At 39.0% G+C, this 12,935-nt stretch overlaps 1 protein-coding gene across 1 annotated transcript in view; it reads right to left on the bottom strand.

Moving 5' to 3' along the window:
- LOC123253344 (zinc finger protein 688-like) overlaps positions 1 to 12,421 on the bottom strand; it is a 63,701-nt gene extending 51,280 nt beyond the window's left edge. The window contains exons 1-3 of the mRNA XM_044682536.1: positions 12,296 to 12,421; positions 9,362 to 9,488; positions 3,066 to 3,197 (exon numbers count right to left, since the gene is read on the bottom strand). Of these exons, the coding sequence (XP_044538471.1) occupies positions 3,066 to 3,197; positions 9,362 to 9,488; positions 12,296 to 12,421 (385 nt within the window). The remainder of the gene's footprint in view (positions 1 to 3,065; positions 3,198 to 9,361; positions 9,489 to 12,295) is intronic.
- Between the last annotated feature and the right edge of the window lie 514 nt (positions 12,422 to 12,935).

Raw genomic sequence — 12,935 nt, 5'->3', positions numbered from 1 at the left:
CAATAGTAGAAAATGGTATGTTTTGCAATCTGAGAAATGTTAGTGGTAGATGTCTGTGCCTGGGAAGTTGAGAGGATGATCTTGGCTTGGCCTAAGGTAGGAGCCTCTTGACTCAGTTTCCCCATTGTACTATTTCTTTTATAAACAGGAAATGTTCCCACCTGGTTAATCCTGAGCCTTGTTTTTGATAACTTGTGCCTACATGATTGAGAGTCAGATATGATTCATGCTTAGAATCAGACAGAGATAAGGGAGTTTTCATTTCCTCTGTTAAGACATTGTTATAACTCTGTCCCTTCTTTTCCTTTCATAGAAAATTCCTATAATCAGAGTAGGTAAGGAGTAGAAATTTTCTAAGTACAATATTGAATCTATTAATTAATGGCTGATACTGGAACATCTCTGAGTTACTGTAATAGGATGGTAGTATGAAAAATCATTCAATTTCAATCTATATTTGTGGTCAAATTGTAATGGAGGGGTGATATCTTCCTAAAAGGGAATAAGACAAGATGTATAACTTTTCTAATTAAATGGAATACTAAATTTTGAGAAAGCATCAAAATTAGACTATTCTAAGAATAATACATATGCATATGATTGGCTTCCAAATGTATCTAGAAAGGAAATTCAGACTCTGATTATATTTTAGTAATAAGTTTTCAAAACTGGATTAAGGATTTTAAATATAAATAAATAAATGCCTTGATTATTGTAAAGAAAGTGAAATTATTGAAGTTTTGTTCCTGGCAGATTTGAAACTATGAACCTCTTCAAGTGATTTGGAACCAGCTGAAGCAGGGCCTTCTGAACTGATCCTGAAAATGAATCCTGGGGCAGCTGGGTAGCTCAGTGGAGTGAGAGTCAGGCCTAGAGACAGGAGGTCCTAGGTTCAAATCTGGCCTCAGACACTTCCCAGCTGTGTGACCCTGGGCAAGTCACTTGACCCCCATTGCCCACCCTTACCAATCTTCCACCTATGAGACAATACACCGAAGTACAAGGGGGTTTAAAAAAAAAAAAAAAAAAGAAAGAAAGAAAATGAATCCTGCTCCAGAACATACAAGAGAAGGGATCAGATGACTACTTGAGACATTTGGGACACAAAACGTGGTGACTAAATGGGCCCTGGGAGAGGATTATTAGGATACAAGGACACTTGATGTTAGTTAATATTGATGATCGTTATTCTATTGTTACCTTGGTGTCACCCTTCTCAAAACTAGTCCTTTGTAAACCCTCTAAGTAGTTTGATCTGTAATCTAATTCTTATGTAACTGATTAAGAATATATGGAAAAGCCTGATTGATATGGCATATAGATAAGTGATCTATGGGGGAGTAGGCACTCCCCCAAATCAAAAGGGGGAAAACTGTGAGGAAATTGAGATTTGGAGAGCAAGCGGTTAATTGTGGGAATTGAGTGAACCACACTGACTCCACCTTGTGACTCGGTTCTAGAGCCAGCTCATTTTCTTTTCTTTTCAATCATGGGCCTACTCCAAATTCTGTCTTGTGAGAAAGGTTTATTCAGTTATGGGAATTGGGAAAAATCTTACTGCATTGTTTGAACCCAACCATGTGTGGCTGGGAAACTGGACCACTTATACCCTCTGTTTAGACCCTTAACTAAGAACCTAGGTTGTATTGACCAAAAACACAGATTCTAAGACTGTGAGACTCTGAGCAACTTACTTAATCATTTAGTGCCCTGGGCAACCTGCTAAGACCCTGAACCAGCCTGAATTAGCAGGATTTCCTCATCTGAGGTTTTTCTACACCCATGAAATCACAAGTTCATCCCTATCCTAAATCTTTTACACACACACAGACACACACACACACACACACACTTCTTGTCTCTCCCATTCAAATGCAGAATTCTTATGAGCAGTGACTCTCTTAGTATTGGTAGCCTTTGGCCTGGCACATAGCAGGCACTTAATAAATGTTTGTGGTTGGAAAGAAAGGATCCAAAGAATGAAACTCATTCCAATGAAATCTATACTTCTCACGAGTCCATGGTTTTGACAGCTGTCCCAATGGATTCCCAAACAAGGAAGAGGAAAGGAATTCCTGGAGCTGAGATTATCAGGGGAGTGGACAGGCTGAAGTCAAAGCAGAAATGGACATAAATCAGCAAGAGAGCCCATTGAAGGTGGGAGGACAAGCAAAAGAGGAGAGGAACAGAAAAAGCCAAGCTCCAAGATCAAAGGGAGAATCAAGCAAGACCTTACATCAAATGAATGTTTGGAGGGGATGGTAAGAAAGGGAGAGAAAAGAACTCAGCAACAGGTCAAAGTGAAAGCAATTACATAGAGAGGAAAAATGAGAGGAGTTCTAGACAGACAAGCAGCCTGAGATGGCACCTGACTACAGATATGGTAGCTCCAGCAAACTCACTTCCCATTACTTGGGTTCCATTTGGAGGCAAAGGAAGGGCAGCACCTTTGTGCTTCCTTCACTTAATACTTCTTCTCAGTAGTGAGGACCTAGTGGTATCCTGCCCAGGCCAGGTATTTAGTAATGAAATTTCTTGTACCAAAGAAATTAAAGGGCTCATGAGGGGGGTTGAGGGGAAAGGAGGTACATTCTCAGGAAAAAGGGCAAAGGCCAAAACAGTTCCAGGGAAGTGTAAAATGGATGGGTGACATGGGCACACCATTGGGGACCCGGGTCAGGCACAAATTGGGACACCAGAGGCAGTTGTGCTTCATTTCAAACAGGACCAACTGGCAATGGTCATGTCTCTTTGTAAGTAAAAAAGGGGAAATTAAGGACCTCTAAGTAAGTAGATGGGTTGCTCTTCCAGAGCAGCAGAGTACTTCTGTCTCCATTTCAGAAGGAGAGATGGAGCTTCTCTCTCACCTTTCACAAATCTGTTCCATTACACAAGACACAGAAACCATGACTCTGCTTGGCAAAAAGGGATCCATGGACACACACACACACTGTGCAAAAGGCCTGCTTCTCACAAGAGCTCCCCAATTACAACAATCAAGCTATTTGCCATCATGCCATCCCACTAAACTTGTAATTTCTTTCCCTGCCTCTCACTTTACTCACCCAAGCTGTGACGGCAGCGCTTTTGCTTTTTTTTCTTTTTCTTTTTCTTCCGAGGTCTCTGCAGAGCTGGGCTCCATGCCATTTCCTCTTGTTCCAGATGCACAATCATTGCTGGCTTTTTATGAGGAGTTCCTGTTCAGGGGAAGCAAACAGCATAGACTGGTTTATGCGGAGGACACAGAGCTGCCATCCCAGAGATGGGTGCAGGCCCAGGATACTCCCAGGGTGGGAGATTGTCCAGGGTGGTTCTAACAGGAAAGTCCAGGGGGGGTTCAGGAGCTGAGGGAAAAGCAAACATTCCAGTGTAGAAATCGCAAGGCAAAGATGTTCAACTCCTTGAAGAGAAGGCTCTTATGGCCCTTCATCAAAGAACAAGCCTCCAGGACATTTCTCTTGACACTGGCCAAGCTTTTTATAAACAATCAAGTTCCCCTCAATTCAAAGGCACAGATATAGAGCTAGAAGGAACTCTTCATTTTACATCTTGAGACTATAATTTACTATTGTTTTGTTTTGATTACAAGGTTGTCTGAATTTTCACAAAACCAATAGTAGAAAATGGTATGTTTTGCAATCTGAGAAATGTTAGTGGTAGATATCTGTACCTGGGAAGTTGAGAGGATGATCTTGACTTGGCCTAAGGTAGGAGCCTCTTGACTCAGTTTCCCCATTGTACTATTTCTTTTATAAACAGGAAATGTTCCCACCTGGTTAATCCTGAGCCTTGTTTTTGATACCCTGTGCCTATGACTGAAAGTCAGATATGATTCATGCTTAGAATCAGACAGAGTTTATGCGAAGGATATAGAGCTGCCATCCCAGGGATCTGTGTCGGCCCAGGATGCTCCCAGGGTGGGAGATTGTTCAGAGTGGTTCTAATAGGAAAGTACAGGGGGATTCAGGAGCTGAGGGAAAAGAGGTGGTATTTCCCTCCCCTAGAATCTAAGCAAGCAATCCAGAAGAGAAATCTAAAGACAAAGATGTTCAACTCCTTAAAGAGAAGGCTCTTATGGCCCTTCATCAAAGAATAAGCCTCCAGACCATTTCTCTTGACACTGGCCAAGCTTTTTATAAACAATCAAATGCCCCTCAATTCAAAGGGCACAGATATAGAGCTAGAAGGAACTCTTCATTTCGCAGAGGAAACTGAGGCACAGAGACATTAAGTGACATCCCAAAGGTCAAATGGGCCTAAGTGTCAGGATCTGAACCCAAGCCCTTTGATTTTGAAGCTGGTGCTCTTTCAGCTATATTGTGCTATCTCTCTGTTAGGATTTCATGCTAATGGTTTCTTCTCCTCAACAGCTAACTTACAAAATTTGCTGCTTGCCACTATTTTGCCTTATACTCCCAAACTGCTGAGATATCTGTTTCTAAAAATTATGATAATACTCATATCTTAATAGCTGGAGAAGTTTTCTGTAGTCTCCTGAGTTCCTGGCACTACAGGTAGCAGAAATATCTCTGCTATCTCATTTAACCAATCACTGCCCTAGAATCCCTAGAAACTGGAAAACGGAGACATCTATGATATGTATGAGAAGTGGGACATTTTCTTTACAAAATAGAAAGCTAAACAAATTGTGGTATATGTTGGTGATGGAATACTATATCTTTATATATATATATATACACATATGCTATATGTTGTACTATAAGGAATGATAAGCAGGATGATTTCATAAAAGGCTGGAAAGAGCTACATGAACTGATATAGTGCAAAATAAGCAGAAACAGGAGAACACTGTACACAGTAATGGCAATACTGTGAGATGATCAACTGTGAAAATTTGGCTACTCTCAGCAGTGCAACAACCTGGGACAATTTTGAAGGACTTATGACAAAGAATACTATCCACCTCCAGAGAAAGAACTGTTGGAGTCAGATGCAGAACAAAGTAAACTATCTTTCACTTCAGTGTATTTATGGTGTTATTTGGGGGTTTTGGTTTTGTATGGGTGTGCTCTTACAATAATGATCAACATGGAAGTGTGTTTTGTATGGTAATACATGTATAGTCCAGATCAAACTGCTTACCATCTCCCAGTCAAGGAGGGAAGGGAGGAAAGGAGACAGCTTGGGTCTAATGATTCTGGAAAACATATGTTGAAAATTATTATATGTAATTGGGAAAATAAAAAACTCTGAATTAAAAAATGGAAAGCTGGAGATCTATCTTTAGTACTTCAACCTCCATGAGCTTTGTGGGATCTGTCACCTCCTGCAAGCTGTCCTGAGACTAAAGGCCTCTGCACTGCCTAGCTCGCTGGGGAAGTCCCAACTTAAGTCCCAGAGCAATCACAGAAGTCCCAGACTTTCTCCAGCTCTCTTTAAGCTATCAGGGTACATAGGTTCTATGTATGGCCTGTGGTTCTTCCCCCAGGCCCTCACCCCTGTGGTGTAGTTAATGGAAAAACTATTCTTTTCAAATTCAGTTACCACTAAACTTGGGAAATCACCTGCAGAGAAAAATCTCACCTGCTCCCTATGTTTTACTCTTTGCCCGAGATGCAGTAAACACAGTGGAAAGAATGTTCAATTTGCAATCAAAGACCTTGAATGCAGATCATGGCCTTTCCACTTTGGGCAAACCCCATAACCTTGCTAAGACTCGGCATCCTCCAATATGAAACAAAAGAATTGGACTCAATGACCTCAAAATCCCTTTTAGTTCTAAACCCAGATGACCCCTATTGACTCAAGGAGAAAATATAAACTCTTCTGTTTAGCTTTTAAGCACCAATCAACCTTTCCAGCTTTTTTGGACATGATCCCCAGTCCCATACTTTTGATCCAGTCGAATTGGCCTTCTCTCCATTCCTTCCTTAGCTATCTTTGGGTTTTTGCAATGACCATCCTCCACTCTGGGCATGCGCCCCAAAGAATCCCCCACTTCCTTGAGTCAAAGCTTGGGCACCTTGCCTTCTACAAGAAGCCTTTTTTGAGGTCCCCTACTGCCAGTGCCCTTCCTCCCAATCTCCCTGGGATGTCCTTCCTTTGTAGTCATTTAACACTTTGTCAGCACTTATATCTGTACTCATCTATTCCTTTTGAGTAGGGACTGGTTCATCCTTTGCATCCTAGCATGGAGTTGGTGCTCAAAAAAGCACTTGCCACTTGAGAAATCTTTACATGATCTTCTGACAGTGCATCACAGTAATTATATGTTACTTTTGGACTAGATTTAAGTTATAAAAATCATAATAAATTCTTTACTTTAATTGAATAAAATATCTGAGAAAAATCACTTAGGAAATTGTTTTTCTAAAATTGGAGCATGTGCTCAACAATGCTCTTATTAAAAAGGGGTGGGGTGCTGCCACAGAGTTTAGAAACCAGTGGCATAAGGAAAAACTTGGTAGCAATGAGAGCCACAGTGCAGAAATGACCATAGCTTTCCAATCACTGAGGGAGGGAGGCTGAGGTGCCTTCAGATTCTGAGGTTCTGGGATTGTGTGACCGTACATTATATATAGCACTGGTGAAAATCAAGAGAAGAAAGTCATTTCCACAAGGCATCTCTATCTGCTCCCTTCTTCAGCTTTTCTTTCATTTGTTCTGAAACTCCATTTCAAGCCTCAAGATTTCAAGTCTCTAGTTTTAATCTATTAACAAAAATGTTTCCTGGAGAACTCTAAGAATTCGTTCACATCCTTTTCTCAGAGTGCACCAACTCTGAGACATACATTTTGAGGTCTTCCTGATCATTTAAAAATGTTTCTTTACAGATTTCATTTTTTCTTTCTAAATTACTTTTATCAATTAACAAGCACTTCTTTCCCTCCCATCTTTTGCACCACTCCACCTGCATTAAAAAATAAACCATTCTAACAAATAAGCATAGTCCAATGAGACAAATTCTCACTGTTGTCCCTATCCAAAAATATGTCTCATCCTGCACGTTGAGTCCATCAGCTCTTCATCAAAGGATAAGTGGCTGCCATCATTATGAGTCTCCTAGAATCATGGTTAGTCGCACTGCAGAGTATTTAATAAAGTCTTTCAAAATTGTTAACTTTTCCAATATTGTTGTTAAAGTATAAATTGTTCTACTGTTTGGCTCACTTCGCTCCGCAGCAGTTCATATAAATCTTTCCAGATTTCCTTGAAACTATTTCTTCATCTTTTTCCACAACAAGACCAATATGGAAATATGCTTTTCATGATTACACATGTATAACCTTGATCAAATTGTTTACCATCTCAGAGAAGAGGGGGAAGGAAGGAGGAAAGAAAATAATTTAGAACTCATAATTGTGGAAAATGAATGTTAAACTTATTATAGATAATTAGAACAATTATATAAATAAAAACTATCTCTTCTATCATTTCTTATAACACAATACTATCTCATTCCATTCACATACCATACTTTCTAGGTACTTGCGACCAGGAAAAAAAGCTGTTTCAAACAACATTTTCCTCTTTCTTTCATGTCCCTCCAGGATTTGTAATTTTCTTTCTTATCAACTTTGCCAAACTGATGAGCATGAGCTGGCAACTCTGAGTTGCTTTAATTTGCATTTCTCTCTTGGTGATTTGGAACATTTTTTGACATAGCTATAGACAATCTAAGCTTCTTCCCTTGAGAACTGCCTGTTACTTTCACCAAATATTTATCAACTGAGGAATTGGTGAAATCATTTAAATAGCTTTAGCCTTAATATTGTCTTTGTAACCTAGAATACCGTTTTTAAGTACTGGTCACCAAACCTCAAGAAAGAAATAACCACGCTGGAGAATGGTGAGAAGAGGGCAATGTGAAATATCAGAGTTGAATTCAGATTCATTGCAGCAATTAATCTTGGCTCTGGAGAGCAGAGAGTAACACACATTTCCTTCTTCTCAACAATGTGGAGAGTTGGGGGAAAGGAGGAGAAAATGCTGGACCCCCTCTCAGACGCTTGTGGTTGATTTTTCTTAACTCTTTTTAATGCTACAATGGAAGATTCAGTTGTGGCCAGGAAAAGAGTGGGGGGAATGTTGGGGTGGGAGGTGAGAGGTATATGGGGGAATTACTTGTATGGAAGATAAAAGGCATCAGTAATTTTTAATTATCAGGGATAAAGGTCCCATTTTCAAGCTATATAAGAAATCAATTAAAATGTATAATCTGAATAATGGCTTTTCTAGTTAGTATAGAGAGCAATTTGGAACTGTGGCCAAAAAGTCGTTAAACCGTACATACCACTGGACCCAGCTATACCACTACTGAGTCTACACCCTAAGGAGATAAAAAAAAAAGAGTAAACAAAGGTCCTATATGTATGAAAGTAGAGCAGCTTTTTTAATGGTGAAGTCCTGGAAACCCAATGGGCTCCCATCAACTGGGAAATGGATGAACAAATGATGCTCTATAAAAGTAATGGGATACTGTTGCTTAGCGTAGTGCCTGGCACCTGGTAGGTCCTTAACACAAATGCTTACTGACCTACTACTGTGCTATAAGAAAGGATTAAAGAGATGGTTTCAAAGAAACCTGGGAAGGTTTATATGAAATGATGCACAGTGAAATGAGCAGCAGCAGAAGAATAATTTAGATAATATCAACATTTTTGAAAGCTTAAGGGCTCTGATTAATACAATGACCATGCCTACCTCCCAACAGAAAGGTAAGGGGAAAACTGGTATCACACTGGACAATGGCCAACATGAGAATTTACTCTGTTTGACTATACATATCTCTTAAAAGGGATTTATTTTTCTTTCTATTTAAAAAAATGTGGGTAATGTGATGAGAGGGAAGAAAAAAGGCCACACTTGTTTATAAAAATAATTTTAATAACATGAAATTATAATTGTAATTCTCCAACAATTTCATTTAACTTTTATGATTTTACAAGAAAAATTTCCACAGGAAAAAACTGCTTTGTTAAGTTTTTTGTTTGTTAAAGGCACATTCTTAACCTTTTAAGACACATAAGTGAGAGCAGCTGCTCCTGTAAGAGTCTGATATAACAGGTATTATGCAAATGTCAAACTACTGGATAACAGGATGTATAGAAATGCTAGCTTGGAGTCAGGAAGGCTCAAGTTTAGATCTTGGCTCAGACAATTACTAGCTGTGTGAGACTCTGTGCCAGTCTAATATGTCTGCCTCAGTTTCCACATCTGTAAAATGAAAAATAACAGCACCTGCCTCTCAGGGCTATAGGTAATTGTAAAGTGCTTTACAAATGTCAAAGCACTATCTAAATGTTGCTATTACTTTTAGTTGCCATTATTAAAAATGAAACCAAGGATAGGTTAAATTGAAGGCTAGGAGGTAGAAAATGGGGCACAATGACATGCTTACCCACTGAGACAACATTCTTGTAATTCTCCAGCATCTCCTGCCTGTAGAGTCTCTTCTGAGTGGAGTCCATTAGTTCCCATTCCTCCTTCGAGAGATATATTGCCACATCCCCAAATTTCACACGACCCTAAAACAAAGAGTTCTTGGCTTATCGTTTCAGGATGACAGAAAGAGTTGATTTGTACCCAAAAGACTGCAGAAATGCTACAAGCTCAGTAGTGACTATGAAGGGGTTAAGAACACAATGGAACTGAGAATAGAAAATTTGGAAAACACGTTTAAGCAGCCTCTCAGACAGTGGTCTCATAACTCGGATACATAGAGTTTTGCAAAATTTTATAGGAATAGAAGTCATTCCCCATTGAGAAATGGTCACATAATGTTTGTGGATGAAGAAATCAAAGCCATACAAAGGCATAAGAAAAAAATGCTCTAACTAAATCATTACAGATTAGGGAAATGCAAATCAAAACAACTCTGAGATACCCATCAGATTGGCTAAAATGATAAAAAGGCAAAATGATAAATGCTGGAGGGAATGTGGAAAAAATAGGGACACTAATACCATCATGGTGGAACTGTGACTTGATCTAACCATTCTGGAAAGCAATTTGGAATTATGCCCAGAGAATTATAAAACTATGTATACTTTTTGACCCAGCAATACTGACGGGATGTTTCCCAAGGAGATCAGGTAAAAAGGGAAAGAACCTATATATTACAAAATATTTAAAGCACACAAGTTGTGGCATATGACTGTGATGGAATATTACTATGCTATAAGAAACAATAAGCAGGTTAATCTAATTTTTTATTTCATTTTTTCAATATTTCATTTTCTCAATTATATGTAATAACAATTTTCAACAGACATTTTCCAAAGTTATGAGACTCAAATTATGTCCCCCTACTCCATACCTCCCCCCTCCCAGAGAGAGTAAGCAATTTGATCTGGGTCATACATGTATTATTGTGTAAAACATACTTCCACATTGGTCATTGTTATGTGCAAATAATCATATAAAACCAAATCCCCAAATAAAAACACAAATAAACTAAAGTGAAAAATAGTATGCTTTGATATGCATTCTTACTCCAACAGTTCTCTCTCTGGAGGTGGATAGCATTCTTTGTCATAAGTTCCTCAGAATTGCCCAGAATCATTATATTGCCATTAGTAGCAAAGTCTATCACATTTGACTATTCCACAATATTGCTGTTCCTATGTACAATGGTCTCCCAATCCTGCTTATTTCACTCTGCATCAGTTCATGTAGATCTTTCCAGCTTTTTCTGAAATCCTCCTCCTCATCATTTTTTATAGAACAATAGTATTCCATCACTGTCATAAACCACAATTTGTTTGGCCATTACCTAATTGATGGACTTTCCCTCAATTTCCAATTCTTTGCCACAACAAAAAAAAGCTGTTATAAATACTTTTGTATAAGTAGATCATTTCCCCTTCTTTTAATATCTTTGGGATACAGACCTAGTAGTGGTATTTTGGACTAGCAGGACCTTTCCCCCCTTTTATGATCTGTTTGGGATATAATAGGATCAAAGTATATGCAGTTTTATAGTCCTTTGGGTATGGTTCCAAATTGCCCTCCAGAATTGCTGAATCAGTTCACAACTCCATCAACAATGTGTCCCAATTTTGCCACATTCTCTCCAACATTTGTCATTTTCCTTTACTGTCATATAGGCCAATATGATAGGTGTAAGGTGGTAACCTCAGCATTGTTTTAATTTGCATTTCTCTAATTGAATGTGATTTAGAACATGTTTTCATATGAATACTGATAGCTTTGATTTCTTCATCTGAAAACTGCTTGTTCATATCCTTTGAGCATTTGTCAATTGGGGAACGACTTGTATTGTTAAAAATTTGACTCTCTTTCTATATTAGAGAAATGAGACCTTTCTCAAAGAAATTTGCTTTAAGATATTTTTCCCCAGTTTGTCATGTCCCTTCTAATCTTGGTTACATTGGTTTTGTTTACACAATAACTTTTAAATTTAAAATAATGAAAATTATTCATTTCACATCTCATAATGTTTTCATCTCTTGTTTGGTCACAAATTCTTCTGTTCTTCATGGAGCTGACAGGTAAACTATTCTATAGTTCCCTAATTTGCTTATGGCATTATCCTTTATGTTTAAATCATATACTTATTTTGAACTCATCTTGATATAGGGTGTGTGATATAGCTCTATGCCTAATTTCTGCCAAACTGTTTTCCAATGAGTTCTTATCCCTAAAGCAGGGGTCAGCAACGTATGGCTCTCAAACCATATCTGGCTCTTTTGAGGGCCAGATGTGGCTCTTTCTGCAGGAGCCATAAAGTCCATTTTTTTTCAGGCGCTGTTACAGGAGCGGCACTGTGAGCACTGTACGGCTCTCACGAAATGACATTTTAAAAAAGGTGGTGTTTATGGCTCTCACGGCCAAAAAGGTTGCCAACCCCTGCCCTAAATATTGGGGAGATTAATTTTTTTTAAAAATTGGAAAGGCATAAATGAAATTATGAAGAGCAAAAAGAGTAGAAGCAAGAGAAAAATATATACAGATACAGAACTAGCATGTCTGCTTCCAAAGAAAAAACTGACAGACATAATTTATATGCATATTTTTAAAAATCAGTGCAACTGACAGCATACTAAGAAGCTAGCCTTGCCAGGAAAATTTCAAATAATTGCTCTGAAAATGTGAAAAGATGGATTTTAAAAGTAGGGCATTTTCATATTATTAGGTAAATGCTTGGGAGGAAGTAAACAGACTGGAAGAAAGAAACCAGGATTTGAGGAAGCTGCCTGATGGGGGGAGCAGAGGACACAGAACAGTAATTCTTAGGGAAAGGGACATGACCACACTTAATCAACAGAGATGAGGATCTTCCTCAGTAAGGATAAAGTCAACTCTAACTCACGGGAGACTTGAACTTCCTCTGGTCAGTAGTTGCCATCATTTCTTCTCCTATGATTCCTCTGAGAGATGAGGAGAGAAGCAGCCTTAGGAAGAGATGCCAAGGGAAGAATAAGCCATTAGAGTTCATCCTCCAGCTTCCCCACGTGGATCTCCCCGTTCTCAGCCACAGGTGATTCAGGAGGAACCTGCCCACAGCTCTTCCCCATAAATCAATTAGATACAGAGGTGAGAAGGTGGAGATTGAAGGACTTTGGGGTTAATCAAGCTTGACTGGGCCAATTCTCCCCATGTGTTTTGACTCTAGGCTATCCCCTTCTGACCCCTCAAACACCTATTTCATTTAGGGACACCTAAGCTGGGTGTTGCCAGTAACATCTCTTCCCAAATTTCTTCAACAAAAATAGCCATCCTAGCTCATACCCCCTAGGCCAGCCACCCCCAAATCCCTGAGGGCATTCAAAAGACTAATTCTTGAGAAAGCTCTATAGTAGATCTCAGGGATGGAATACTCCTGTAATCATACTGACATGGGAGGGGGTCTGATAAGGCAGCAGAGGAGTTAAACACGGGGCTTGTTGGCTGCCTATGGCGTACAACACTACTAAGTGCCGCCTAAACAGAATAAATGAAAATATTTGAAA

Source organism: Gracilinanus agilis, chromosome X (assembly GCF_016433145.1).
Source record: "Gracilinanus agilis isolate LMUSP501 chromosome X, AgileGrace, whole genome shotgun sequence".
Classification (NCBI taxonomy): Eukaryota; Metazoa; Chordata; class Mammalia; order Didelphimorphia; family Didelphidae; genus Gracilinanus; species Gracilinanus agilis.
This window is presented reverse-complemented; position numbering and strand designations above follow the sequence as displayed.